Source organism: Rhinopithecus roxellana, chromosome 11, assembly GCF_007565055.1.
Source record: "Rhinopithecus roxellana isolate Shanxi Qingling chromosome 11, ASM756505v1, whole genome shotgun sequence".
Taxonomy (NCBI): Eukaryota; Metazoa; Chordata; class Mammalia; order Primates; family Cercopithecidae; genus Rhinopithecus; species Rhinopithecus roxellana.
The window spans coordinates 95,149,843-95,177,816 of record NC_044559.1 but is presented as its reverse complement, the minus strand read 5'-3'; the positions used below and the strand labels follow the sequence as shown (position 1 = coordinate 95,177,816).

The window sequence follows — 27,974 nt, the reverse complement described above, 5'->3', positions numbered from 1 at the left end:
TCCCCGCGTGCCGCTCCGCTCCTCCCTAGTCCCGCCTCCAGCCCCGCCCGGGCGCCCAGAGGGCAAACGAGGGGCGGCGGGGAGCGGGGGGGTGGACGCGGAATTTCCCAGTGCGGGGGCTCTGGCTTCCCCTGCAACTAGGCAGTCTCTTTCTGTTTACGGAGAGAAAGGGGAAATGGAAAAGTCGGGGAGGCGGTGGCTGGCGTCCGCTGCGCCGCCCCTGGGCCGGCTCAGACGCCGTGAGTCAGGGGCAGAGCACGGCGGTCTGGAAGTGCGGGCGACGCGGGGCTCACTTGTCCTCTCGGCTCTGGACTGCGCGCCACGCTCTGGGGTCCGGCGCCCTGGCTCCTGCTTCTGCCGCTGCCGCCGCCGGATCCCGGTGGCCCGGCGTGCCCGGCTTGCACGGGCCTGCAGCCAGCATCGCACCGAACCTTCGGGGGGCCGCGGCTAGAGCGCTTGGCCGGCGTGGGAGCGCCAAGGCCGCAGGTAACCCAGGGTTGGGGGTCTCCGGCGTGTCTTTCGGGTCGCGTCCCGCCTGGGTTCCCCGGGGATTCCCATGCAGAAATGGAGGGTGCCCCCGGCAGAGGGGAAAACTCTGGCGTGGGAAGAGGTGGGGGCGTGCCCACAGCTGCGCTCGCGGGTCGCCGGCTGCACCAGGCACAGCTGGAAAGCACCTTGCGCAAGGGTCTCACGGGGTGCAGACTCGCGACTCCTCCCCCTTCCTCCTCCTTCCCGGATCCGCAGGGCCAGGGTAGTGCTGGTCTGGGCAGTGCGCGGGGAAGCGGGGACCCGCTGTCACCGCGCCTCCCGCCGCCGACACCGCCTGGACGGCCGCTCTGTCCCTGCCCCAGACCCGGTGAGTGCAGCTCGGAGGTTGGAGGACCCGACCCTCCCAAATGCTGGGTGCTTTGATAATTTACAAGCTTTTTAGGCTCCCTTGACTTAGAGAACCAGGAGGAAGGGAGTGGGAGTGTGGGCTGGCGGAGCCCAGAGACTTGTGAATGGCTGGAACTAAATTCAAGTTTGTAACCTGGACTGTATCCCGTGACTAAAGGAGTCATAGCAGAACACGAAGGCTGGGCTTTTGGTCTAAGAAAGAATACTAGGAGAAAAAAAAAGTTATTTTCACGGAAGTTGTTTTCGAGCTATAATGCATGATCAGGACTGACTGAAATTTTTCTAGCTCTAGGCGGAGAAGGACGCCCAGGGATTGCCCCCATAGTTAACAGGGGAAGTCACCCGCTGCCTTTAAGAGTGAAACGTTGCGATGCTTGTCTATTTCACTTTAGGGAAGACAAGATAAAAGGCTGCTCTTGATAAAAACAGGGACAGAAAGGCTCTTGCAGTTGCTTTACATACTTGTAGCCTGAGTCGTATGTGCCAAGGAATGTGTAATCCACTTCCAGCTGACGCCCCCAACTCTCTCCGAAGGTTTGAGGTTTGTGTGCAGGACGTCTGGCAGATGGCCCATAAGGACTTTGTCGTGTAAAGAAAATGGGAACGTTGAGGCATCTAGAGGTTTTGAAGCAGAGTGGCGGTCCTTCCTTCTATACTCCTGAAATGCATAATTCCGGGGCTTTTTGAGAACAAAAACATAATCAGAGATGTGCCCTGAGGGAGAATATACTATTTTGGCAGGATATATCTATCTATCTATCTATCTATAGATAGATAGATAGATATATTAGTATAAATATATATATAATTTTTTTTTTTTGAGACGGAGTTTCACTCTTGTCGCCCAGGCTGGATTGCAATGGCGCGATCTCGGCCCACTGCAACCTCCACCTCCACCTTCAAGCGATTCTCTTGCCTCAGCCTCCTGAGTAGCTGGGATTACAGGCACCCGCCGCCATGCCCAGCTAATTTTTGTGGAGACAGGGTTTCACCATGCTGGCCAGGCTGGTCTTGAACTCCTGACCTCAGGTGATCCACCCTTCTTGGCCTCCCAAAGTGCTGAGATTACCAGCATGAGCCACTGCGCCCGGCCTAAAAGAAATATTTTCAATGGGAAATAACACAAGGAATAGTCATTCTTTGTAAGGCAGAAGCATATGCTGGTACGTTGGCCATTTTCATTCACACTTGCCAGGAAACACTCACATTTTGTTTATGTATGTGGAGGCAGCCAAGAGTATTATGTTAATGTTTAGGAACAGAATTTCCTCGTGATTTTATTGCTGATTTCTGAAATAATTCAGTGTAACTAGTTTTGAGTGTATTTGCACATCTCTCCAATTCCAAAAGCTGGCATAATTTTCTGTTTGGTTGGGAAGCAGGAATTTTATGAGGACTTTTATTGTAAACTGTGTCAAAGGAGAAATCATCTTATACTAAACGTCTTTATTGCCAAACAAGAATACCTTCACAATCTGAACTTTCTCTAGGTGGCTACAGATCATGAATAACTCAGAAACCATTAGCTTATTGTGTGCTTCATTAAGGCTGGAAAGTGCTGAGGCTTTTTGCAGGAGCAGTTAGCAGGCGAACTGGTCAGCAGGGTTTCTGGGGAGCATAGATTTGCGTGACAGGGGCCCTGTGTTGCTAAGGAGTTAATGCAGGCACTGAGAAAAGTCTCAGCGTCAGACACTCCTCCACCTCCCGGGTCCTGCTTCCCTCCCTCTCCCCTTTCCAGGCAACTCAGAGTTTAGGGGTGTGGTTGTGTGTGTTTAAGCTCTTGGGTTTTACATATAAATGCTTGAGACTTTCTGCAGGATTTAAAAACCAAAACCTTGTATTACAGCTCTTTCAGGATTTGTCTTTTAGAATCTCCAGCCCTCGGCCGGGCGCGGTGGCTCAAGCCTGTAATCCCAGCACTTTGGGAGGCCGAGACGGGCGGATCACGAGGTCAGGAGATCGAGACCATCCTGGCTAACACTGTGAAACCCCTTCTCTACTAAAAAATACAAAAAACTAGCCAGGCGAGGTGGCGGACGCCTGTAGTCCCAGCTGCTCGGGAGGCTGAGGAAGGAGAATAGCGTAAACCCGGGAGGCGGAGCTTGCAGTGAGCTGAGATCTGGCCACTGCACTCCAGCCCGGGTGACAGAGCGAGACGAAAATAAAAGAATACTACTACTGATTTTTTTTTTTTTAACCTCTAGAATTTGTCTTCCCGGATCAGCAGAGTGAATTTGAACTGTGTGGACATTTTTCCTCTTTCTTTCTTGAGTCGTGTTAGTACTGAGAACTTTTGTTTTTCTGTCAAGTCATCCATTTGATAAATAAGTCCAGGAGACTTGGATCCTTTCAACCCCTGAGGCCCCAAATTGGGCTGTTTTTGTTTTAACTTCTGTGTTTCCAGTAAATTCGACAAGCAGAAACTGCAACTAGATGGCTCAGTAAAACCGAAGTCAAATGTTCCTCCGTTAATCTAAGAAGTTCCTTTCCTAACTCAGTAGACTCCAAGAACCTGAATCACAATCTCCCTCAAAGATGTACAAGATCTCGGGAGGGGAAGCTGCCCCCTCACTCTAGATTTCACTGTGTTGATAACAGCCATCAAAGCATTTCATGGGTTTCTGCCTTTTTTTCTCTCTCTCTTTATGTCTTGTTTTAGATACAATCTTCTTACTGCGAAGAAGCCAGGGGAATAGGTAGCCACATCTCATTTGCAGATAAGAAAGGAAGCTAATGCAGTATCTGCAAAGCCAGGAGTCTGACTCAGTACTTTCCTCTCTCATGCATATAAAGCAGCTAAAAATGACACAGCTTATTTACCATGCCCCTGACACTGCACTGAGCACTTTATGAGCTTGAACTCTTTTAATCCTCACGACCACTTCATGAGGTAGGTGCTATTATTACTTCCATTTTACAGATGGGGAAAATTGAGGTTGAGAGAGGTTAAGATACTTGCTCAACGTCATGCAAGCAGTAAATGGGAGTGTGGTGGGGAGGTGATGAGATTTGACTCCAAGCAGTCTGAGACCAGAGGAATGTTGGATTGCAGGATGCTAGACCACTTTCCTCAGACACAATTCATACGTCAGAAAATGACCATCAAGTAAGTGAATGATGACACTAAATTGCATGGTTCTTTTGTCAAATGAAATTCACTGAGAGGCAGATGGCTGGGTCATGCATGCAGGTGGCTCTGCAGTGGAGCATTTCCTGGAGCTTTGAAATGAAGCTCCAGGTTGATCAGAGATGTGTGGCTTTAGCCCTGAGTGTCCTGTGTGTTAAAGGCTTCTGCTTTTCGGAACTTGAAATACCTTTCAGAAAGAGGCTGTGCTTTTGGGAGTGCAATCGATGATTTAAGTTGACCAATGTGCCTTGAAATTCTCTTAGAGCTTTTGTCTTTTCTCCTTCAGAACAGAGTTGTTCTAAAATCCTGAGTAACAACGTCAGTTTTTACTCTTGCTTTACTTTCTTTTTCTCATGTACAGATCTCCAAGTGTGGCAGCTGATTTGTATATAAGAGCTGAAATGCAATTTTGGTTAATATAGTCACTTGGCCTTGCTTATGATATATTTGACTTTCCTGGCTTCTTTCTACTACTCACAGCTTCTAGAGGGCCGTTTATCTAGATATATTAATCTTCTGGGACCCTCAAGATGTTTGCTTTGCACTATTAAAGAATTCTGGTCCTAAGGGAGGACAGCTGAATCATAGGTTAAATGCATCGTCATCTTTCTCATACTCATCGCTGGGAGAACAAGGTTCCCTGTCACCCTTCCAATTAGCTGTTTAACTCATTTGCATAAGAATCATTCCTGAAACTTGACCTATTGCCATCAAATTTGTTTAGATTGAAATCCATTTTTACAGCTTCTGGCTTTCAGGTCCTGAGTTTTATTTGCCAAGTTAGCTCCTGCATTTAGTAAAGAAGTTATTTTTCTTTCAAGTCACCAGAGGCATAAAAAAGCCATAGCGATTCTTGCAGGGAGGGTGCCACTTTGGGGGAATAGCTGGGTTGTGTAAAGTTGGAAGCCCTAAAGAGCCGGAAGCCTGAGGTCTTCAAAGATTCCTGAACTGCTCTTGATTCGTGTGTATGCGTAGTGAAAGTTTGTCTTCAGTGCCTGTAGCTGATATCACTGACTCAGTAAGCTCTCTGGGTCTCAGGTTTCCCCTCTGCAAAGTGAGCTGGACTAAAGGTTATCTTAGGTCCCTTTCTGCACTGTCAACTTGAATTCACACACACAGTTGACACAAAACCCTCGTTTTCTGAACAAAAGCATATAAAATCCTGTTGCCAATCCTTGTATGTTAGTTTCCCATTGGTCTTGAATGCAAATACAAATATCGTAAACTAAAGATTTGTGTGTTCTTTCCTAGACTCTCCAGAAAGCGCAACAGTAATGGAGTACATGAGCACTGGAAGTGACAATAAAGAAGAGATTGATTTATTAATTAAACATTTAAATGTGTCCGATGTAATAGACATTATGGAAAATCTTTATGCAAGTGAAGAGCCAGCAGTTTATGAACCCAGTCTAATGACCATGTGTCAAGACAGCAATCAAAACGATGAGCGTTCTAAGTCTCTGCTGCTTAGTGGCCAAGAGGTACCATGGTTGTCATCAGTCAGATATGGAACCGTGGAGGATTTGCTTGCTTTTGCAAACCATATATCCAACACTGCAAAGCATTTTTATGGACAGCGACCACAAGAATCTGGAATTTTATTAAACATGGTACGTTTCTTTCCGATCAGTTGGGTGCTGTGTGCTCAGCTTTCCTACTGCAGCTTCATTTAATGCAGAGTGGTGTTTGAATTTGGTTTAGATGGGCTGCCAGGTATGATTTTAAAAAATGTAATCATCAGTAAGAAGTACCTCCATGTTAAAGATGCAAAAAAAGTCTTCATTAAAAGTTCTATTTAAAGACTCTTGATCATATTTTAGTAGTATTTCTACAAATAGGTCATTAAGAAGGATGTATTTTAGGCTGGGCACAGTGGGTCACGCCTGTAATCCCCGCACTTTGAGAGGCCGAGGTGGGTGGATCATTTGAGGTCAGGAGTTAGAGACCAGTCTGGCCAACATGGTGAAACCCCGTCTCTACTAAAAATACAAAATTAGCCTGGCATGGTGGCAGGCACCTGTAATTCCAGCTACCTGAGAGGCTGAGGCACGAAAATCCCTTGAACCTGGGAGGTGGAGGCTGTGGTGAGCTGAGACTGCACCACTGCACTCCAGCCTGGGTGACTGAGTGAGACTCTGTCTCAACAACAACAACAACAAAGAAGAATGTGTTTTAATTTAACAATTCACTAAAAAGTTTATTCATCAGTTATGCAGAAAAGAAAGGCTTAATGAGACTTCTTCGTCTGAGTGGAGAAAAAACACTTTGTCATTAATTAATCTTCTTGAAGGTTGAATTATTTGTTCCTTTCTTGTCACATCTTGAAATGTTATTAATTCATTTCTGCAAAAATGTAGTATGTAGGCAGTAAATAGCTATCCACAGATTCACTCTCTTTAATTGGCAAAGTATGAATGGCAAATGATATATTTGCTTAATCATCGCAAGTATGCAAATCATGCAAAATATTGTGGCAACGTTTTGTTGCCCTAATAGTAGATCAGGTGGTGTGTTTAGGTGTGCCTGGGATTCTGTCAGGCTTTTAGTATGTCAGAGGTGAACGTAGGTGCTGGCTAAAGGTAACCTAATATTTAAAAAAAAAATAATTTGCAAAGGAGTAGGTGGTAACTTACAAAATATGCTTATGGATGAAAGTGACGCCCTTTCTTTTGGTGTATCTAAATGGCAAAATGGCTAATGTGGGGGGAAAGGCAGTGCTGAGTGAGTATGGAGTCCAGACAAAGTACTTAATTATTTTGTTTTTCTTTGCATACCACATTCATTTAATTAAAAACAACACAGTAATTTAGGTCAGGTATGTAGTGAATTGTTTTGTCAGAAGCCAGTCATATTCAACCATAGCTCACCATGGAGCAAGATTATATTTTGCACTGTTGTGTGACTGCTTTGGTCTGGATCTATCAAGCTCTATTTAATAGTCGACTAAGTACTTTACCTTCAGAATATTTCTTCCTTTTATAAATGAGAGGTAATCATTTGAACTAGAAGCCATATCTGATTTTCTCAACTAAAGGATAGTTGGAGAACTCGGGTTCAAAGTTATATATATGTCTATACCGAGAAATATAATTGTTTATGTATTTCTCTCATTTTTAACGTATTTATTTGTTAAAATGGGAATTATTTTTTTTAAATCCTGCTCCTTCTATAAAAATTAGTATTTTAAATGAAAATATGCAGAAAAAAACAAATTATTCTTGCTTGTAAACATGCAAAGACTTAGGTATGTTTGCCTATTCGCCTGGCCTGTCTGGGAATGTACAGAAAGAAATTCAGGAAAATTAGAAGAAATACAAAAAAATAGCCTTCTGAAGTCTTTTAGGAGTGGGACCAGAAAAGTTAATCCTAAAAAGGAGAGAGACTAAGACATTAAGAGGCGGGTAAAATTGTATCAGCAAAGGGTTTGAGTAAAATGTTGTCATTACCTGCCATGGGTCCTATGCTCTTTAAATGAACAAGTACATAATTAAGGAGAATTTTTTTTTGTTGTTTTCTTTTGAGACAGAGTCTCGCTCTGTCACCTAGGTTGGAGTGCAGTGGCGCAATCTTGGCTCACTGCAACCTCCGCCTCATGAGTTCACGTGATTCTTCTGCCTCTGCCTCCTGAGTAGCTGGGATTACCGGCGCCTGCCACCACGCCTGGCTAATTTTTGTGTTTTTAGTAGAGACGGGGTTTCACCATGTTGGCCAGGCTGGTTTCAAACTCCTGACCTGAGGTGATCCACCTGCCTTGGCCTCTCAAAGTGCAGGGATTATAGGCGTGAGCCACTGCGCCTGGCCAGGAAAAATTTTAAGAGTAAACAAATATGTAAGTAAAGGCAGGGATCTTGAAAAACTTGAAAAAGATTTTTATTTTAAAAATGATCAAGAATATAACATATAAAACAAGAAGACTAAAAAACAGAATAGAATAAGAGGAGGACCTTAAAATCCATTGGATCGTAGACATGGCCTCACTAGGCAAATCGACCCAGTGGTTGATGGCTCTGGGGGACTGCAGTTGACTTTCCTGCCATTCACATTAAAGATGGACTACATTGCTGTGCCTGCTAGGTAACCCATCCGAGCTCCGTGATTCATAAATGATAGCCTAGGGATTGGGACTGTCATCTCTGAACATAGTCACTTCAAGACAGTAGTGAGGGAGGCAAGGCTTGCTTTCAGCTCCCTTTCATCCTCACATGGAACATTGGAACCACCCAATGTTCAAGATCTTTCTGTTCCCATCATCTTCCACCCACTACCCTATTAAAACTTTACTCATTGGGCTTCATTTGCTGCTCTCTAACTCTCGGCTTTAGGAAAATAGCAGCTGATTATCTGTTACACGATTGGTTCCTAGGTAAAATCCATCTATACAGTGTATCTACGTAGGGATGGGGAAACTTTCATTCAAGTATTTACCTATTCATTTGCTAGACATAGCTTGGGCATCTACAGTGCGTCAGGTGCTAGAGATAGTATGGAACAGTCTGTGCCTCTGGGAGCTTGCTGCCTAGTGCGTGCAGGATGCAGTTAAATAGGCAATTATAGTAGAATGTGCTGCTTCCCAGCATACCTGCACCCTGTTTGCTCTGGCAGTGCACAGGCAGGATACCTTACATAGCCATGAGTGTGGTAGAAGGAAGGAGAATGTCAGCACAGCCTTCCAAGAAGGATTGATGCCTAAGCTGAGGTCTGAAGCGTTGAGTTGGAGTCAGCGGGATGAAGTGGAGAGGGTTCCAACAGCATGTGCAGAGACCCAGAGACATAGAGACCTGATGTGTTCAGGCAGCCAACAACCACAACACCATAGAGTTTTTTAGACAGGGTGCAGAACCAGGAATTACAAAAGTATCCTGAAGCACAGTCATGTTCAGTGATTGTGTGTGTGGGTGATTTTACTAAAAATAATTTTTGTTAAAGATCCCACCAACATCCAGCAAGACCTGGGGAAGAAGCTTTGGGAGCCTAACCTGGGAATTGCTTTGGGTAAGAGTGCTGCATGTTATTTAGAATCCACGCTGATTTATAACCTGGTCTGGGAACAAATAATCTAAAATGGGTTCCAAACACTCAACTTTGTGGTGGTTTTATGGCGACTGAAGGACCCCATTCCTTCACTTTTTTACAACTTTATATCTATAAGTGTGAAATGCTGAAGATGTTCCTTAGGGCTTAGTCATGGAGTTATGGCTTCTCAGAGTTGAAAAAGCGTTTAAGATACTTGAGTCCAGCCCTCTGTCTAGTATTCAAATAACCCTGTTCATCATCTCCAATAATTGGTAGAACATTTTGGTCTATTCTTGAAAATCTACTGTGACAAGGAGCTTATTACACACTGGGACACAGTTTCCTATTTGTCCAGTCCTGACTGTAAGAAAGTTCTCTTCCTTATATAGAACCAAAATTCATCTCTGACTATTTAGTGCAAGCCCTACTTGTTGGCCGTTAAAAAAAGTACATATGATGAGCAGTTTTGAAGATGATGGGCCCTGAATTAAAGTACCTGTGTTATGTAGTTCAGCTCTGAAACGGATTAGCTGTGTGACCCTGGGATGGTCATTTCACCCGTCCTTTCCTCAGTTTACTCATCTATAAAATGGATAACATCATGACACTCCATAGGTTTGATATTTGGAGCAATTAATGAATACACATGACCTGGTTACACATAGTGAGTGTTAAGTGGACGCAAGGCCTTGTGGGAGTTACTGTTGTATACAATTGTTACACCTTTTCCTTATGAGAGTCCTTCCAAAATTTTTCAAATTGCGTGTGCCCCAGATCTTCTCTCTTCTTTCACATGCATTTCCAACTGTGTCCATGACTTCTCATGAATTGTGCTGTTAACTTTTCTCATCATCTGGGCAGGACGCTATGAACTCAAGTTGGTATTGCTGTCTATCTTGGGGCCATATTTTGAATGTGAGGATCCATTCGTTGTGATCAGCAGAGTAGGACAGAGCTAGCTTGGCCTTTGTGCTAGATAATATGCCTGCATGACTAGAGATCAATACCATGTCTGTTTCATAGTAGCATATCACACAGGTCACTTGTGGAATTTATTCTTACTATAATACTTAAAAATTTTTCTCAATATGCTGCTTCTTGGCCCAGTGTTGTTTAGTATAAATGACAGTGAACTGGATGAGGAAATAGAAAATGTGCTTATATAATGCCTGCCCTTAGAGATGATTTTGGTAAGTTGAAGAATTGGCAGAGATAAGCAGCATTGAGTTCCCTAAGATGGTTTGATAGGGCTGGGTGTGGTGGCTCGTGCCTGTAATCCCAGCATTTTGGGAGACTGAGGCCACTTGAGCCCAAGAGTTTGAGACCAGCCCGGGCAACATAGTGAAATCCCCATCTCCACAAAAAATAAAAAAGTCAGCCAGGTGAGGTGGCACACACCTGTAGTCCCGGCTACTTGGGAGGCCAAGGTGGGAGGATCGCTTGAGCCTGGGAAGTTGAAGCTTCAGTGAGCTGTGATGGGGCCACTGCACTCCAGCCTAGGTGACAGAGCAAGACCCTGTCTTAAAAAAAAAAATTATAAGGGCCCCTAGAAAGAAGAAAAACACCCATCTAAAATTTAAATACAGGGTTCAAGACCAGCCTGACCAACATGGTGAAACCCCATCTCTTCCAAAAATACAAAATTAGCTGGGTGTGGTGGCACATGCCTGTAATTCTAGCACCTTGGGAGGCTGAGACAGGAGCATCACTTGAACCCAGGAGGCAGAGGTTGCGATGAGCTGAGATCGTGCCATTGCGCTCCAGCCTGGGCAACAAGAGCGAAACTCCATTACAAAACGAAATAAAAAAAGAAAGTTAAGTACAGGGGATCCGGGGCTAGGGGAAGAACCAGGCATTTGCAGAACTACAAACTGGTCAGGACTTGCATATTACACTAGAAATTCAGGGCCAGCCTAGGAGAACTCACTCCAGCCACTGCACTCAAGCCTGGGTGACAGGGCGAGACTCTGTCCCAAAACAAAAACAAACAAAAAAACCTAAATTGGGTTACAACAAATTTAGGTTGATAAAACTTTCACGAAAGTGAGTTAAACACAGAGATGGTTCACTGGAGGGTGCATTGAAATCAGGCCTGTAAATATTTAATGACAAGAAAGAGAAAATCAGCAAGTGCTCTTGAGTGTCTAAATGTCAAAAGGGACTAAATCCATCATGTTCTCAGCATGCTGCAAAAGAGGCCTCCAGCAACCAGAGGCGACATACTTCTTGAAAGGAAGTCATCTTTCAAACAAGGCAAGACCGCCGTCTGTACTTACTCATGTTAGCTCTAGGGCCCTGCACAGGGTCTCACACAGCAGAAACGCCCAGTAAATCGTTCCTAAATTTAATGACTTCATATTTCTAAGCATTAGAGTTAGTCTCTGCTTTATTCCCTGACTAATAGTGAACACATCTGTTTGTGGGATGTGTAGCTAAACTTAGCAGTGGTGGAGCTGACTGAATGGCCCTTACAGTTACTAGAACTATTTCTGTAGCCGTGTCCCAAGTGAGAAGTCCCACGCATCTGCAGATAATCAGGAGTTCATTCTCTTCCCATGTCGTAGATTTGGGGATGTGTCACATTCCCTTCAGCTGCTGCTGCTGCTGCTGCTTTTGAATTTTAAACAAAATTCTTTTAAAAGAATCAGGAGTTCATTCTCTTCCCATGTGGTAGATTTGGGGATTTGTCACATTCCCTTCAGCTGTTGCTGCTGCTGCTTTTAAATTTTAAACAAAATAGAAATGGGGTCTCAGTGTATCACCCAGGCTGATCTTGAACTCCTGGCCTCAAGCGGTCTTCCCACCTTAGCCTCCCAAAGTGCTGGGATTATAGGCGGGAGCCACCGCACCTAGTTGTTCAGCTTCTTCTGTTACTTGAAATAAGTTAAGGTCCTTTAATAGTTTCACAATTCCTGAGCTAGGTGCCATGGCTCGCACCTGTAATCCCAGAACTTTGGGAGGCCAAGGCAGGTGGATCACTTAAAGTCAGGAGTTCGAGACCAGCCTGGCCAACATGGTGAAACCCCGTCTCTACTAAAAATACAAAATTTAGCCGAGCATGGTGGTGCACACCTGTAATCCCAGCTACTCAGGAGGCTGAGATGAGAGAATCCCTTGAACCTGGGAGGCAGAGGTTGCAGTGAGCCAAGATCATTCCATTGCACTCCAGCCTAGCCAACAGAGCAAGACTGCATCTCAAAAAAAGAAGAAGAAGTTTCATAATTCCTGAATTCCGAATCAGAAGCTGTAATATTACTGATTACATTGAGGAGAAACTGGTACTGAGGCGATTTATCCCTTGAAAGAACACATGTTACAGGCAGGTATTCCAGATCGCATTTCCCATGAACTACCATATTATTTTGTTTTAATTTTGATTATAATTATTTTCTCTTCTAATTTTTTCCTCTTTAAAAATTGAAATATATTTTATATATAGCCAAATACACAGATGTTAAATGTCCAATTTTACGAGTTTTGACAAATTCATGTGCCTTTGAACCCACATTGCTATCAGAGTAGACCTCTTAATTTTTGTTTTATTATTTTAAAGTTTATATTGTGTTTTTATTTCTTTCTGTAGAAATGAGGTGTCGCTATGTTGCCTAGGCTGGTCTTGAACTCCTGGCCTCAAGATATTCTCCTGCCTCAGCCTCCCAGTGTGCTAGCATTACAGGCGTTATCCACTGCTCCCAGCTGTCTCTCAATTTTTGAATCAACTAGTTTCAAAACTTCTAAGAGTCAGCTTGCTCGTGAACCCTGGGAGGTCAAGGATCAGCCATCTCTTGTTCATGGCTGCCTCCGCAGCACCAAACGCAGTGCCTAGAAACTTTTTTGCACACAATAGATACAATGCATGCAATAGATATTAAGTGAGTAAGTAGATGAGAAGTAATTCAGCCCTCACTTAATTTGCATAGCATTGTCAACTCATAGCTCTGGCATACGCTGTGGTTTTCCAAAATCTTCCATGATCATCAGTTAATTCTGATGCTCTTTCTCTGTATGCATCATGTGTGAGTAATAGCTATGCGGACTAACAGGTTCGCAAATTTTAATAGAAACAAGTCAACCTGCAGGCACGGTTTGTATTTACGCAATCTTTATTTTTAACCTTTTGGTTGCCATAGTCATGCTTTTTTAGATAAATAATTTTTAAAGTTCTATTTGGCAATTAATTACTCATGAGTAGGTGGAAATATGACCAAGTCTGACCAGGCACCTGTGTCTGTTACATGCTCTCTCTGACTTCCTCAAGCTCTAAATATAGGTCTGTACAGTTGGTAGGATTAAGCACGGTGACATTAATTTCGTAACTGTGTATCAGAATGCTGCTAAAATAACCAGTTTCCTAATGGAAACTTAGAAAAAGCCAACTTGACTGAAGTTCTCACCCTCTCACATTTTTATTTTGCTGTAGGTCATCACTCCTCAAAATGGACGTTACCAAATAGACTCTGATGTTCTCCTGATCCCTTGGAAGCTGACTTACAGGAATATTGGTTCTGATTTTATTCCTCGGGGAGCCTTTGGAAAGGTATACTTGGCACAAGATATAAAGACAAAGAAAAGAATGGCGTGTAAACTGGTATGTGTTATGTAACTTGATAACCCACACTGTGTGTTTGGCATTCTGGCTTTTGTTTGTTTGTCCATTTGCATTAACCAAAGATTTTTATCCTTTGATTGGATCTTATCTAAGGGTGCACTGCCTCAAAGCATTTGTTTTTCTGAATTCGTTGGCTACTTGGGGCCATTCAGCCCCAAAATCTCTGTTTAGGAGCATAGTTGATTTTAATCTAGATGATTACAAGGAAAGTGCTGGTTTTTAAAGCACTGATTTGGATAAATAGCATCATCACTCTTGGAGAGAGGTAGAGAAGAGCCATCCTGCAAAGTAGGAGCAATTCTAGGTGCTTCTTTCATTCAACTGCGGAGGGGTCCAGGCAGAGGCAGAAACTGGGAAGGAGGTAGCCTTCTCAGGAAGGCAGATTTAAAAGGCTGAATTCAAATACATCAATGATTAAAAAGACCCTATCCCTTCTTTTTTTTTTTTTTTTTTTTTTTGAGACAGAGTCTTGCTCTGTTGTCCAGGCTGGAGTGCGGTGTCAGGGTCTTGGCTCACTGCAAACTCCACCTCCTGGGTTCAAACGATTCTCCTGCATCAGCCTCCCAAGTAACTGGGATTATAGGCACCCACCACCATGCCCACCTAATTTTCGTATTTTAGTAGAGACGAGGTTTTGCCATATTGGCCAGGCTTGTCTCGAACTCCTGACCTCAAGCCATCCACCTGCCTTGGCCTCCCACAGTGCTAGAATTATAGGCGTGAGCTGCCGCACCTGGCCTGACGTGGTTTTTCATTTTGATTTAGATGGGGGGTTACATTTGTACATTCAGTTGATAATTCATTGAGTGAGTTGGACCCATCATTTTTACACTTTTTTGTATGTCTGTTTTGCTTTAATTAATTTTTCAAAAAGTACAACAAAAAATGGACTCACTTTTGATTTAACAAAAAATAAAATAAATAATTGCCAAATATTATGTCTTGGTCTCTCTTATTGTAATAAGAGAGTAGCTGGGATTACAGGCATGCACAACCAATGCCTGGCTAATTTTTGTATTTTTTGTAAAACGGGGTTTCGACATGTTGGCCAGGCTGATCTTGAACTCCTGGCCTCAAGTGATCTGCCCACGTTGGCCTCCCAAAGTGTTGGGATTTCAGGCATGAGCCACCATGCCCAGCTCCAGTGCTTATTTTAAATACGTTGCTATAATAGAGTATGAACTGTGGCAACAAACACTTCATACTATCTCACAACAAACTGAAATATTGAAAATATAACCTAAAATCTAGGTACCATAGATACTGTTGTCTAATAGGTGGGAAATTATATCTTTTTTGATTCATTCATAATTTGAAAACATTGGATGGATTTCTGACTTCTAAGTGAAAATAATAACTCATTATTTTGTTTTTTATTTTCTTGTTCTGAATTTTATACTGAAAGCTGACTAACATAGTTAAAGGCAGATCTGAGGCGAACAGTATTGTAACTGGGCAGTCCATTTTCACACAGGGCAGAATATTCTTGAGGGCATTTATTTGCCTTTTGGTTTTTGCATTGACCTATATTATATATTTTTAAGATGACTTTGGGGTTGTTTAGAATCTCGCTCGTATTTTTGTGTTCTAGATCCCAGTAGATCAATTTAAGCCATCTGATGTGGAGATCCAGGCTTGCTTCCGGCACGAGAACATCGCAGAGCTGTATGGCGCAGTCCTGTGGGGTGAAACTGTCCATCTCTTTATGGAAGCAGGCGAGGGAGGGTCTGTTCTGGAGAAACTGGAGAGCTGTGGACCAATGAGAGAATTTGAAATTATTTGGGTGACAAAGCATGTTCTCAAGGGACTTGATTTTCTACACTCAAAGAAAGTAATCCATCATGATATTAAACGTAAGTATCTTTGGACATATACCTTTTTGTCTCAAAGAGACTAGTTATTCAGGAGACAAACAAGCTCCTTCCTGTAATCTGAAGACCCTCCGTGAAGGGTGGAAAACTCCCTCAGAGCACCGTCCATCTTCCTTCTCCAGAGACATGTCTTAGAATCATGTGGGGTTACTAGAGCTTTCCAAGTCATATGGAACGATTACTTTGAACAGTTGTTGAAAAGTTATACCTACATACCTATTAGGTACTACTCTGTTAAAAAGGCTTTTAAAATTGCAGTTTAGGCTGGGCGTGATGGCTCATGCCTGTAATCTCAGCACTTTGGGATGCTGTGGCACGTGGATCACCTGAGGTCAGAAACTGGAGACCAGCCTGGCCAATGCGGTGAAACCCTGTCTCTACTGAAAATCCAAAAAAAAAAAAAAAAAAAAAAATTAGCTGGGCTTGGTGTTGGGTGCCGGTAATCCCAGCTACTTGGGAGGCTGAGGCAGGAGAATCATTTGAATCTGGGAGGCGGAGGTTGCAGTGAGCTGACATGGCGCCATTGCACTCCATCCAGCCTGGGTGACAAGAGCAAAACTCCATCCCCTCCCCCCCAAAAAAATGCAATTTACTTAAAAACATACAAACACAGAGACAAGTATTTTTGAGAAACAAATACCTCTTTCATTTTGTATACCAATGTAACAATAATCCTTTAAACACAACTTTGATAACTTTTCTGGGAGTCTGATATGATGAGGAAATAGGTAAACCTTTAATAGCCAGTACTAAATTAGAGTGGCATAACTTTTACTGGGGAAAAAAAAATGGGTATTTTACTTTTCTGCTTTAGAAAAGTGGCTTGACAACAATATGCTTATGTCTTAGAGTTTGAAACTCAAGTTCTTGACCATTATTAATGGCTACAATCATTCATACCCACATTGGCTGAATTCCTGATGGATCCGAAGTGATTTTCACCTAAAATCTTGAGATGCATTCTCCCCTTTTGAATATAATACACCCATCTCACTAGAGGAAGCGTTTCAGTCTTTTCTGATTTGAGATTCATTATTGTTTGAGATAATGTTTTCATTTGACTTATGAATATATAAAAAATTTTATCCTAAAAAAATTTCCTCTCATTTTAGCTAGCAACATTGTTTTCATGTCCACAAAAGCTGTTTTGGTGGATTTTGGCCTAAGTGTTCAAATGACCGAAGATGTCTATTTTCCTAAGGACCTCCGAGGAACAGAGGTAATTATATTCACATGAAAAGGGTTACTATTTTATTAAGAATAAAAAGGAAAAATTGTTCTAGAATTATCGTGGGAATGAAGGACAAAGAAGGGAAAGAAATCCATTGCATTAAATCATTATTATCCTTGGAACACGTTTAATGAGCACTTGCTCTGTGTCAAGTACTAAGTTTAGCACTTGATTTTTTATTTTATTTTTTGCTGTGTTATTTATAATACATAGTAGTATTTGTAATATAATATACATGTTGATATATATAACATAGAACATTTATAAACAACGTAATGCCAAAATAGATCATATTGGCCCGGTGTGGTGGCTCATGCCTATAATCCCAGTGCTTTGGGAGGCTGAGGTGGGAGGATTAATTGAGCCCGGGACTTTGAAACAAGCTTAGGCATCATAGCAAGACCCCATCTCTATAAAAAAAATAGTTAGGGCTGGGCACAGTGGCTCACACCTATAATCCCAGCACTTTGGGAGGCTGAGGTGGGCTGATCACCTGAGGTTGGGAGTTCGAAACAAGCCTGACCAACATGGAGAAACCTCGTCTCTGCTAAAAATACAAAATTAGCTGGGCGTGGTGGCAGGCACCTGTAATGCCAGCTACTCGGGAGGCTGAGGAAGGAGAATCATTTGAACTCGGGAGGCAGAGGTTGAGGTGAGCCGAGATTGCGCCATTGCACTCCAGCCTGGGCAACAAGAGTGAAACTCCATCTCAAAAAAAAAATTAGTTCAGTGTGGTGGTACACCCCTGTAGTCCCAGCTAGTTGGGAGGCTGAGGTGGGAGGATTGCTTGAGCCTAGGAGTTCAAGGCTGCAGTGAGCCATGGGCACTCCAGCCTGGAAGACAGAACAAGACCTTGTTTCAAACCCAACCCCCCCCGCAAATAGATCATATCCACAGTTCAGCTTTATGTTGTGTGGTTTTGGTTTTGGTTTTGTTTTGTTTTGTTTTGTTTTGAGACAGAATTCTTACTCTGTCGCATGATCTCAGCTCACTGCAATCTCCACCTCCTGGGTTCACGTGCTTCTTAGCCTCCTGAGCAGTTGAGATTACAGGTGTGTGCCACCACATCCAGATAATTTTTGTTTTGTTTTGTTTTGTTTTTTCAGTAGAGATGGGGGTTTCACTATGTTGGCCAGGCTGGTCTTGAACTGTTGGCCTCAAGTGATCCTCCCGCCTCCCAAAGTGCTGGGACTATAGGTGTGAGCCCCCGTGTCTGGCCCACAGTTCAGCTTTCATAATAATTGTAGAATTATAGTTAACTTTATAACAAGTTTAGCCCTTAAAAAGCAGTGTGCTATTTAATCCTTACAACAACCCAGTTGTTGTAAATACCATTATTGTAAGCAAATTCTATTGTTATTCTCATTTCACAATAAAGGAAATAAGTTTGCAGAGATTAAAATAAAGTGTCCAGAGTCACTCAGTGACAGACTCTGGACTTGAAGCAGAGTTCTTTCTAAGTCTAACCCTAAGGTCTAACCCTAAGGTCTAACTGCTACATAACTTTAAAAAAATATACTACTACATACATTATTAAAATATATTACTGATATAACTAATATCACTGAGTTTTGGCTCAATGACAGTCTTAATTATCATGGTCATTAATATTTATGAGGACTCTAAAGGCCTCTCTTTGAGCCTAGGAATCCTATAATAAACCTCAAGTAGTGAGCATAAATGTATCTTATTTAAATATGTAAAATAGCACTCATGTTTAACTCATCTGTGAAGCAAAAAACGACCCAGAAAAGCCTTTCTTTCCTGACTGTAAATGAGATTCTGAAAAATTCATTCGAGGGCTTCCAAATAATATATTTAACATGCACATCATTATGCTGGCTGGTTGATTCAATTAGCAAGTGTCCGTTGAGCATCTGCTATGTGGCAGGTTCTTGTGGGCACCAACAAGGAAGCATGAGACAAGGCAATGAGGAGCAAGCCTTAGTGGTACCAATCCTCACTCTTTGGTAGGGGGACTTACTTTAAATTACCTGAATTATTGAAAGAGCAACCGTTTAGGGATGGGCCTGGTGTTCCCACACCTGTAATCCCAACCTTTTGAAAGGCCAAGGAGGTGGGGGTGGTTTGCTTGAGCCTGGGGGTTCGAGACCAGCCTGGGCAATATAGTGAGACCTCATCTCTTTTGAAAAAAAAAAAGAAGGAAGGAAGGAAGGAAGATGGAGGAGGGAGGGAGGGAGGGAGGGAGAGAGAGAGAGTGGGAAGGAAGAAAGAGGGAAGGGAAGGGAAGGGGAGGGAAAGGGAGGGGAGGGGAGGGAAGGGAAGGGAAGGGGAGGGGAGGGAAGGGGAGGGGAGGGGAGGGGAGGGCAGGGAAGGGGGAGGGGAGGGGAGGGAAGGAGGGGAGGGGACGGGGGGAGGGGAGGGGAGGGGAGGGAGGGGAGGGGAGGGGAGGGCAGGGAAGCGGGAGGGGAGGGAGGGGAGGGGAGGGGAGGGAGGGGAGGGGAGGGGAGGGCAGGGCAGGGAAGGGGGAGGGGAGGGGAGGGGAGGGGAGGGGAGGGGAGGGGAAGGGAAGGGAAGGGAGAAAAGAAAGCACAACAGTTTAGTTCACAGTTGATTGTGATGGGCACAAGGTTGGATGCAAGCAGGAAGGTAAATGGGTGTAAAATTGCCTCCTTGGCCCCTCACCACTGCTCGGGGACGCTTCACTGCCTGAGCCACTCAGCCCCATGCCCTTCTCTTTGCTGGAAGTGCCCATAGGAAATAGAGAGAGGGTCTTTGACTGCACCTCTATGTCAAGGTTACCAGGTCAGTCTTGGTGTTCAATCAGATGACAACCCTTCGTCTAGTTTAGCTAGTATACGTGTTGCACTGAACTGGATTACAGCAACAAAAAAATTATCTTCCTTTCAAACCAAGATTCTTCCAGCCTGGGCAACATTATGAGACCCCATCACTACAAAAAGTAAACAAACAAACGAAAACTTTACTTTTTGTAAAAATGGCATGGTGCTGCATGCCTGTAGTCCCAGCTACTCAAGAGACTGAGGTGGGAGGATTGCCTGAGCCCAGGATGAGGCTGCAGTGAGCTGTGATTATGCCACTGCACCCATAGCCTGGACAGTAGAACAAGACTTCGTCCTAAAAAAAAAAAAAAAAAAAAAAAAAACAAGATTCTGTAAGTGCTTTCTCAACTCTCTCAAAGCCAAGACTCTCCGGGGCAACAGAAGAAATCCTTGCTTTTGCAAATATTACCGAAGTTATTATTGAAAATGCTCAAGCGGGGATTCTTGATAGTTTGTCTTTGAGCAGAACAATATTCAGAAGGAAACTGTAGTTTGTTTGTTTGTTTTTAAGAATGCTTAGTCCCTAGATCTTAAGAAAACTTTACCAAAATGTGAAATCTCATAAGACTTAATGCTTACGACATGTTTTCTTTGGAAAATGTTTCAGCATATTTGGCGTTAGTCAGGAGTTCAGATATGTAATATTCCACCACCCTTTTTCCTGGAACCAGTTTAAGAAACAAACTATTTATGGTATGAAAGATGGAAAATACTTTTCTCTTCCTGGCAGTGTGGTGAAGTTGAACATTTTGCAACATTGGAGAAAGAAGTGTTCTTTCTGGGGCTGTCTAGCAGAATGCATGGATGTGAGATAATAACATATTTTACTCCTGAGTAGTATTTGGATCAGGTTATTTTTGGCAAATCCAAATTGCTTTTTGTGAAGTGCAAAACTGAGCCTCGATGTTTATAAATATAAACCCTCTTCTAATCAGCCTGCATTTACTATCTGCCTAATACACACAAGTTGAAGTTTGGTAATGAACAAAGTTGTGAAGTCACCAATGAAACCTTTCAACAAGCTTGCTTTTACTCTTCCTACTTAAAGAGCTAGGAGATCGAATTAGTCAGTCAACTGTGCAGATTGGCTGATGTTAGAATTTGATCATGTGGCTACTGCACAGTCATAGACAGTTTCTGATGTCTGCAGTATAGCTCCCAAATGCAAATCCTGCTTACCCCTGTTTGATTTCTCTCTCTAAGCATCGGTATTCAGAGCATTCTATTGTAACCATGTAATACACATATAGGGTTAATCTGGTGTACACAGAATCGACTGTTTTTGAGTTACATGGTACAGAGAAAGAATACATTGTGAATGTGAATAACAAATCAGAATTACTTTTAGAACTTGGTCCTTTTTGAAAAGTCCTTCTAAGTCTGCTTGGTTTTACCTTTGTAAGTTAACTATATAATCATCACACGCACATATACGCACACATACGGTCTCTTTCCCTTTCTAATAAACATGTTGAGAGGTGAAGGATTCGATCGCTGACATCAAGGTTTTCTCTTGCTGTGGTGCCCAGCCCCAAGGGTGCAGAACTCTCAGAGAGCCCTGTCTTGGCCCCACCAGAGCTATTTCATGCCTTCTAATCCGCCAGAGTGCTTGAACGTCATGCTCTGCTGCTCTGTGATCTATCTGGTAGTTGGTAGAGCTTGAAGAACAAGAGCCCTGAGCCAGGGTTTCTGCCTGAGGGGCAGCACCCAGGCCACCAGGCTTACAGATGCTCCATCTCCCCAGGCTGCCTAGGCGTGCAGTCACGTAGAACCTGCAGAGCCACCTCTGCACGACCCCTGTTGCCTACACCAGCAGTGAGCACTCAGCCCAATCCTTGCTGTATTGGCGGGGAGGAGGGGGTACAGGAGAGAAGATAGTCATCCTCTATGGACAGTTAATAATACCCATTGCATTTCTTTTTCTTTTTTTATTTGATTGTGGTGAGAACACTTAGCATGAACTCTACCCTCTCAACAAATTTTTAAGTATACAATACACTATTGTTGACTATAGGTACAATGTTGTGCATTAATTTTTTAACTTGGTGATCTAATTAGTAGCAAAGTCCTTCTGGAAAATCCTTTGGCTTTGCTGCAGGGAAGGCTTGAGAACAGGAGCTCAGTTTGACCTGTTTGCTGAGAGCAAAAGGAAGCTGGCCCGGAAGTGGCTTGTAGGAAGGAGTTGAGCAGGGTTAGGGTGGGGAGACTGGGCAGTTTCTTCGGTTTTTGTAAGCTAGTTCTCTACTTACTTACCCTGAAATGTATTACGGGAATACTGACCTCCATTCTCTTATTCACGTGGCAGACAGTGTACAAGCTGTTTCAAGCAAAATATTGATAATTAGGATATTAACTACTATATATCTGCAGCAGCTATGAATACAAATAACTGGTCACCAGTGTTTGCTGTATTCCTTTTTAAAAAAATATTTAATTAAATTAGGTAACTAATTAATTTGTAAAGATGGGGGGTCTCCATCTTGTCCAGACTGATCTCAAACTCCTAGGCTCAAGCAATCTTCCTGCCTTGGCCTTCCAAAGTGCTGAGATTCGGTGGCTCATGCCTGTAATCCCCGCACTTTGGGAGGCTGAGGCAGGCGGATCACGAGGTCAGGAGTTTGAGACCAGCCTGGCCAACATGGTGAAACCCCATCTCTACTAAAAATACAAAATTAGCCAGGCATGGTGACACACTGCCTGTAATCCCAGCTAGTTGGGAGGCCGAGGCAGGAGAATAGCTTGAACCCAGGAGGCAGAGGTTGCAGTGAGCCAAGATCGCGCCATTGCATTGCATTCCAGCCTGGGTGACAGACGGAGACCCTGTCTCAAAAAAAAAACAAAAATAAACAAAAAAACCCAAAGTGCTGAGATTATAGACATGAGCTACCATGCCCCACCTCTCTTTGTTTCTTTCTTAAGTTTAGAAATAAATGCTTCTTAGAGAAACTATTTATAAAACCTACCCCGTTTATTCAGCATGGACTCATGAAACCAAAAATAACTTATACAATGTTAATATGGCTGCGTTTAATATTTAGTCACTGGGCTACATGGTAGGTAAAAATAACAGATAGTTTGTAAAAATGACTCTTTAGAATCACTTTTACAATATTACACTTTATTTTTTAAGTTTTTCCCTTTCAAGACATTTGTGTTGATACCCTATAGACTTATATCGCCTTTTATCATTGCAGATATTTAGAGAGTTAGCAATGTAACAACAAACAGATCAAGAAGTCTATTTGTAGTTCATTTAAATATAAAAGGAATTGGCTCTTAGTAGAAAACTTAGCTACACCTGATCAGTGTACTGCAGAACTTTGATGAGTGGCAGTATCAGATAGATTCCTGGTTCTAGTCTCTTTGCCGCCAGATCAACCAGAAAAGGGTGTTTTTTTGTTTTGTTTTGTTTTGTTTTGTTTTGAGACGGAGTCTCACTCTGTCTCCCAGACTGGAGTGCAGTGGTGCGATCTTGGCTCACAGCAGCCTCTGCCTCCCAAGCTCAAGCAATTCTTCTTGCCTCAGCCTCCCAAGTAGATGGGATTACAGGTGCCCACTACCATGCCCAGCTAATTTTTGTATTTTTAGTAGAGACCAGGCTGGCTTTGAACTCCTGACCTCAACTGATCTGCCCACCTCGGCTGGGATTACAGGTGTGAGCCACTTCGCCCAGCCAGGTGTTCTTTATCAGACTGCAGGGACACCTCCAGCAAGAGCTGCATGGTTCCTGGGGAATGCCCGCATTATTCTCCTAGTTTAAGGCGAATGAGTCAATTTCCAGAACGAGTAGGGAAATGAAACCCCACACAAAGGAGGGGAATGAAGCTGAATGTTTCCCACTTCTTTTCCAGATTTACATGAGCCCAGAGGTCATCCTATGCAGGGGCCATTCAACCAAAGCAGACATCTACAGTCTGGGAGCCACGCTCATCCACATGCAGACGGGCACCCCGCCCTGGGTGAAGCGCTACCCTCGCTCAGCCTATCCCTCCTACCTGTACATAGTAAGTGGGGTTCAACCAGGCCTGGGGGCAGGGTAGGGGCTGAGTTATGCATCCCGCAGGCTGGGAGGGACTGCTCTGCCTTCTATACCACCCCCATCTGAATGAGGGAATGGTGAAATGACAGGTAGCTACAAGTTCTTCCCATGTAGAAGCAAGCTCCCATTCTTGCAAAGAAAACATAGCTATTTTAGTGGGAGCTTACTAAAATGTGCATTGGGCATAATTATGCTATTCCATTTTATGTGTAATAATGCAATGCTACTAGCATCAGAGTAGCGTAAATGTATCAGCCACCGAAGTTGTATATGTTCTTTGAACACTTAACACATTTTTTATTATTAATGTTCACACCAGCGTGGCTTGTAGTGGAACATGCAATTCCCATTTTACTGTTGATAAATTCAGGAGCAGACACTTCCCTGTTACTACATAGTGACTTTTGGGCCACTGATTTGAAGCTGTCGCTGACATTCAAACCTAGCATTTATCTTTTGCAACATTAAACCAGAAGATGGGTTTAACCTGGTATCCTTTAGAAATTAAAGTGGGCCAGGCACGGTGGCTCACGCCTGTAATCTCAACACCTTAGAAAGCCAAGGCAAAAGGATCTCTTGAGCCTAGAAGTTCAAGACCAGACTGGGCAGCAAAGCAAGGCCCCATCTCTACAAAAAATAAAAAAAAAAAATTAGCTAGGTGTGGTAGTGTATGGCCTGTGGTCCCAGCTGCATGGGAGGCTGAGGTGAGAGGATCACTTGAGCCCAGGAGTTCGAGGCTACAGTGAGTTGTGTTCATGCCACTGCTCTCCAGTCTGGACAACAGAGCAGAGACCCTGTCTCAAAGGGAAAAGAAAAAATAAATTAAAGGGAAGCTTGCTTGCTTAAGGGCACGAACTGCATTTGTTGCAGGGCATGTGGTGGGAAACGGATTACTTTCTAGGTCCTGTTACTAGCGTGCGTTTGCTGTTGAGGGTGTATCTCCATACCTTTGATGCTAAGAGAGCTGGTTTGTTCATAGATCCACAAGCAAGCGCCTCCACTGGAAGACATTGCAGATGACTGCAGTCCAGGGATGAGAGAGCTAATAGAAGCTGCGCTGGAGAGAAACCCCAATCACCGCCCAAGAGCCGCAGACCTACTAAAACATGAGGCCCTGAACCCGCCCAGAGAGGATCAGCCACGCTGTCAGAGTCTGGACTCTGCCCTCTTTGAGCGCAAGAGGCTGCTGAGTAGGAAGGAGCTGGAACTTCCTGAGAACATTGCTGGTGAGGACACCCTGCTGTGTGCCGCACCCTTGCTTCCCTTCTGTTTCTGTCCACATCCAACCTCAATGTAGTTCATGAAAGCACTTGGAAAAAAGGAAATGACTTCTTGAGTACCATACCTTGCTTGAGAAATTTCAGCAAGATTAACAGAAGCATGTTTTTCTTTTTTTTAAATTGGCTAATTTAGCACCAAATTATAATAGATTTTCAGTGCAAGTGTAGGTAGCACAGTCACTGGAAAATGCTTCTGACTTGCTTTTCTACAACTTGCTTTTTTGCAACATTTGTCTTAACTCACCCTTTTTTTTTTTTTTTTTGAGATGGAGTCTTGCTCAGTTGCCCAGGCTGGAGTGCAGTGGCATGATCTCAGGTCACTGCAACCTCTGCCTCCTGGGTTCAAGTGATTCTCATGCCTCAACCTCCTGACTAGCTGGGATTACACGTGCCCATCACCATGTCTGGCTGATTTTTGTATTTTTAGTGGAGACAGGGTTTTACCATGTTGGCCAGGCTGGTCTCTAACTCCTGACCTCAGGCAATCCACCTGCCTCGGCCTCCCAAAGAGCTGGGATTACAGGTGTGAGCCACCGTGCCCAGCCTAACTCATTTATATTAAGCCACCCCAGTCCTTGGTGGGGGAACATCATGGCACTGCCCTGCACAGATAAAATACTGAGTTTGAAGTCAACTTGCATTTCCATCTTCCTTGGCTTAAAATCTTGGCCAGTTGTAAATTTTTCCAACTTAAGAAAGTCTGTATGCATTTCAGGAGCATTGAATATGCATAGACAGGGGTTTCCATTTTTATTAAAAATCTGTGGCATTCTTAATCCATTTAGGTCCAAACCCAGATGTCAAGCCTGGCGCACTTGTTTATATTTCTTTGCTGCTTGTCTGACTTTTGTGTATTTAAAGAGAACGATCTGGCTATTGGAAAAATATGCCAGGATTTCTAACTAATTTCTTGTCTCCACTGACTCCCACTTGAACTTTTTGTTCTATGTCCTATTATGTGAACTTATCCATAATGTTCAAAGACCCATCTTTCACGCTTAAGACACTGTTTTATGGGCCGGGCGCGGTGGCTCAAGCCTGTAATCCCAGCACTTTGGGAGGCCGAGACGGGCGGATCACGAGGTCAGGAGATCGAGACCATCCTGGCTAACACGGTGAAACCCCGTCTCTACTAAAAATACAAAAACTAGCCGGGCGAGGTGGCGGGCGCCTGTAGTCCCAGCTACTCGGGAGGCTGAGGCAGGAGAATGGCGTAAACCCGGGAGGCGGAGCTTGCAGTGAGCTGAGATCTGGCCACTGCACTCCAGTCTGGGCGACAGAGCGAGACTCCGCCTCAAAAAAAAAAAAAAAAAAAAAAAAAAGACACTGTTTTATTAGGCTCTAAAGGATTTATTTCACTGCAGAAGGAACAGGTATTTATTATTTGACAGGTTTTCTTGTAACTTACTTTTTAATGTTTTCCTTTTCAGATTCTTCATGCACAGGAAGCACTGAGGAATCTGAGATGCTCAAGAGACAACGCTCTCTCTACATAGACCTCGGTGCTCTGGCTGGCTACTTCAATCTTGTTCGGGGACCCCCAACACTTGAATATGGCTGAAGTGCCATGTTTTGGCATGCCACTGCAAAAAACATGTCATATTTGCTCTAAGTTAAGACAACGTTGATCTCCTTGGGGGCTGGTTCTGCTGCCTTGACACAGGGGCCCTGGACAGTGAATGGTGCCAGTTTTGAAGGAGCAGTGTGACCTCTCGTGACCTATGAATGTGCCTCCAAGTGGCTCCTGTGTGTTTGACTTGTGAAGCTATCTGATACACAACAGGTCTCAAGGTTCTCATTTCGCAGGTGATGTGATTCTAAGGAAGGAATTTGAGAGTTCACAGAAGGATCGTGTCTGCTGACTGTTCCATTCACTGTGCACTTTGCTCAAAATTTTAAAAATACCCATCACAAGGATAACAGAGTAGCCTAAAATTACTATTCTTGGTTCTTATTTAAGTATGAAATCTTCATTTTACTCAGAATAGTTGTTTTGTGTATATTGGTGTATATTATATAACTCTTTGAGTCTTTATTGGTAAATTCTGGTATACATTGAATTCATTATAATTTAGGTGAATAGAACAACTTGAATATCGTAGCAATAAGCTGGACTAGTGTCTTAAAAATGGCTAACTGATGAATTAGAAGCCATCTGACAGCAGGCCACTAGTGACGGTTGCTTTTGTGTTCCTATGGAAACATTTTGTACTGTACATGCTATGCTTAAGACATTCAAAACATGATGTTTTGAATGTGGATACAACTGTGTAAACCACATAATTTTTGTACATCCCAAAGGATGAGAATGAGAAGAAAAATGAACACTTTTGTAAATTATTGATGATGCTCCTTTTGTAACTCTTATGACTCAATTTTCTTTTAAGCATTTGTATATTAAAATAGCATACTGTGTATGTTTTATATCAAATGCCTTCATAAATCTTTCATATATGTGTGTGTATATATATGTATTTGTAACATTGTGAAGTATGTGAGTAGTCTTAAGTAAAGTATGTTTTACATTATGCAAATAAAACCCAACACTTTTGTCCAATGTGACTGGTCAAATCAACTGAATAAATTCAGTATTTTGCCTTAGTTGTTGTGAAGCCTGTGATTCTCAGCTGGGACTGAGGATGAGCTATAGGAGTTGAGATATAGATTGGAAGGAAATGTGTATCATAAGAAGGCAAAAAATACCAGGAGCTTTGCAAATTGTGTTAACACACTCCTTTTCTATTGCTCTTGTATGAAGCTATTGTCAACTGGAATGGTTTGCATCCCCCTGGTACACTGAGGTAGAAAAAGTAATTGTGGTTGTGCCTGTAATCCCAGAACTTTGGAAGGTTGAAGCGGGAAAACTGCTTGAGCCCAGGAGTTCGAGACCAGCCTGGCCAACATGGTGAAATCCTGTCTCTACAAAAAATACAAAAATTGCCAGGTGTGATGGTGCACGCCTGTAGTCCCAGCTACTCAGGAGGCTGAGGTGGGAGGATCACTGAAGCCTGGAAGGTGAAGGTTGCAGTGAGCCAAGATCATGCCACTGCACTCCAATCTGGGTAACAGAGGGAGGCCTTGTCCCCCCTAAAAATAAAATAAT

At 43.3% G+C, this 27,974-nt stretch overlaps 1 protein-coding gene across 4 annotated transcripts; it reads left to right on the top strand.

The window, feature by feature from the left end:
- The first annotated feature begins 70 nt into the window (after window positions 1–70).
- On the top strand, window positions 71–27,472 carry MAP3K8 (mitogen-activated protein kinase kinase kinase 8). 4 transcript variants are annotated; one of them, XM_030940662.1, is made up of 9 exons: window positions 71–486; window positions 3,557–3,787; window positions 5,276–5,634; window positions 13,458–13,625; window positions 15,238–15,499; window positions 16,630–16,736; window positions 23,404–23,556; window positions 24,571–24,817; window positions 26,302–27,472. In XM_030940662.1, exons 3-9 carry the CDS (start codon window positions 5,299–5,301, stop codon window positions 26,430–26,432), a joined length of 1,404 nt encoding a protein of 467 aa, XP_030796522.1. In that variant the 5' UTR covers window positions 71–486; window positions 3,557–3,787; window positions 5,276–5,298; the 3' UTR covers window positions 26,433–27,472. The 4 variants fall into 4 exon arrangements, with proteins under 4 accessions (XP_030796522.1, XP_010355343.1, XP_010355342.2 ...); XM_030940663.1 differs by lacking the exon at window positions 71–486 and adding an exon at window positions 737–856; XM_010357041.2 differs by lacking the exon at window positions 3,557–3,787 and having other exon boundaries at window positions 72–486.
- The last annotated feature ends 502 nt before the right edge of the window (window positions 27,473–27,974 follow it).

Bases quoted from the DNA above. Each gene is read 5' to 3' on its own strand.
- MAP3K8 (XM_010357040.2), top strand. From the start codon at position 565: ATGGAGGGTGCCCCCGGCAGAGGGGAAAACTCTGGCGTGGGAAGAGGT. The intron at 13,626-15,237 runs GTATGTGTTATG...TTTGTGTTCTAG, and splicing joins AAAGAATGGCGTGTAAACTG to ATCCCAGTAGATCAATTTAA. The intron at 15,500-16,629 runs GTAAGTATCTTT...CTCTCATTTTAG, and splicing joins AATCCATCATGATATTAAAC to CTAGCAACATTGTTTTCATG.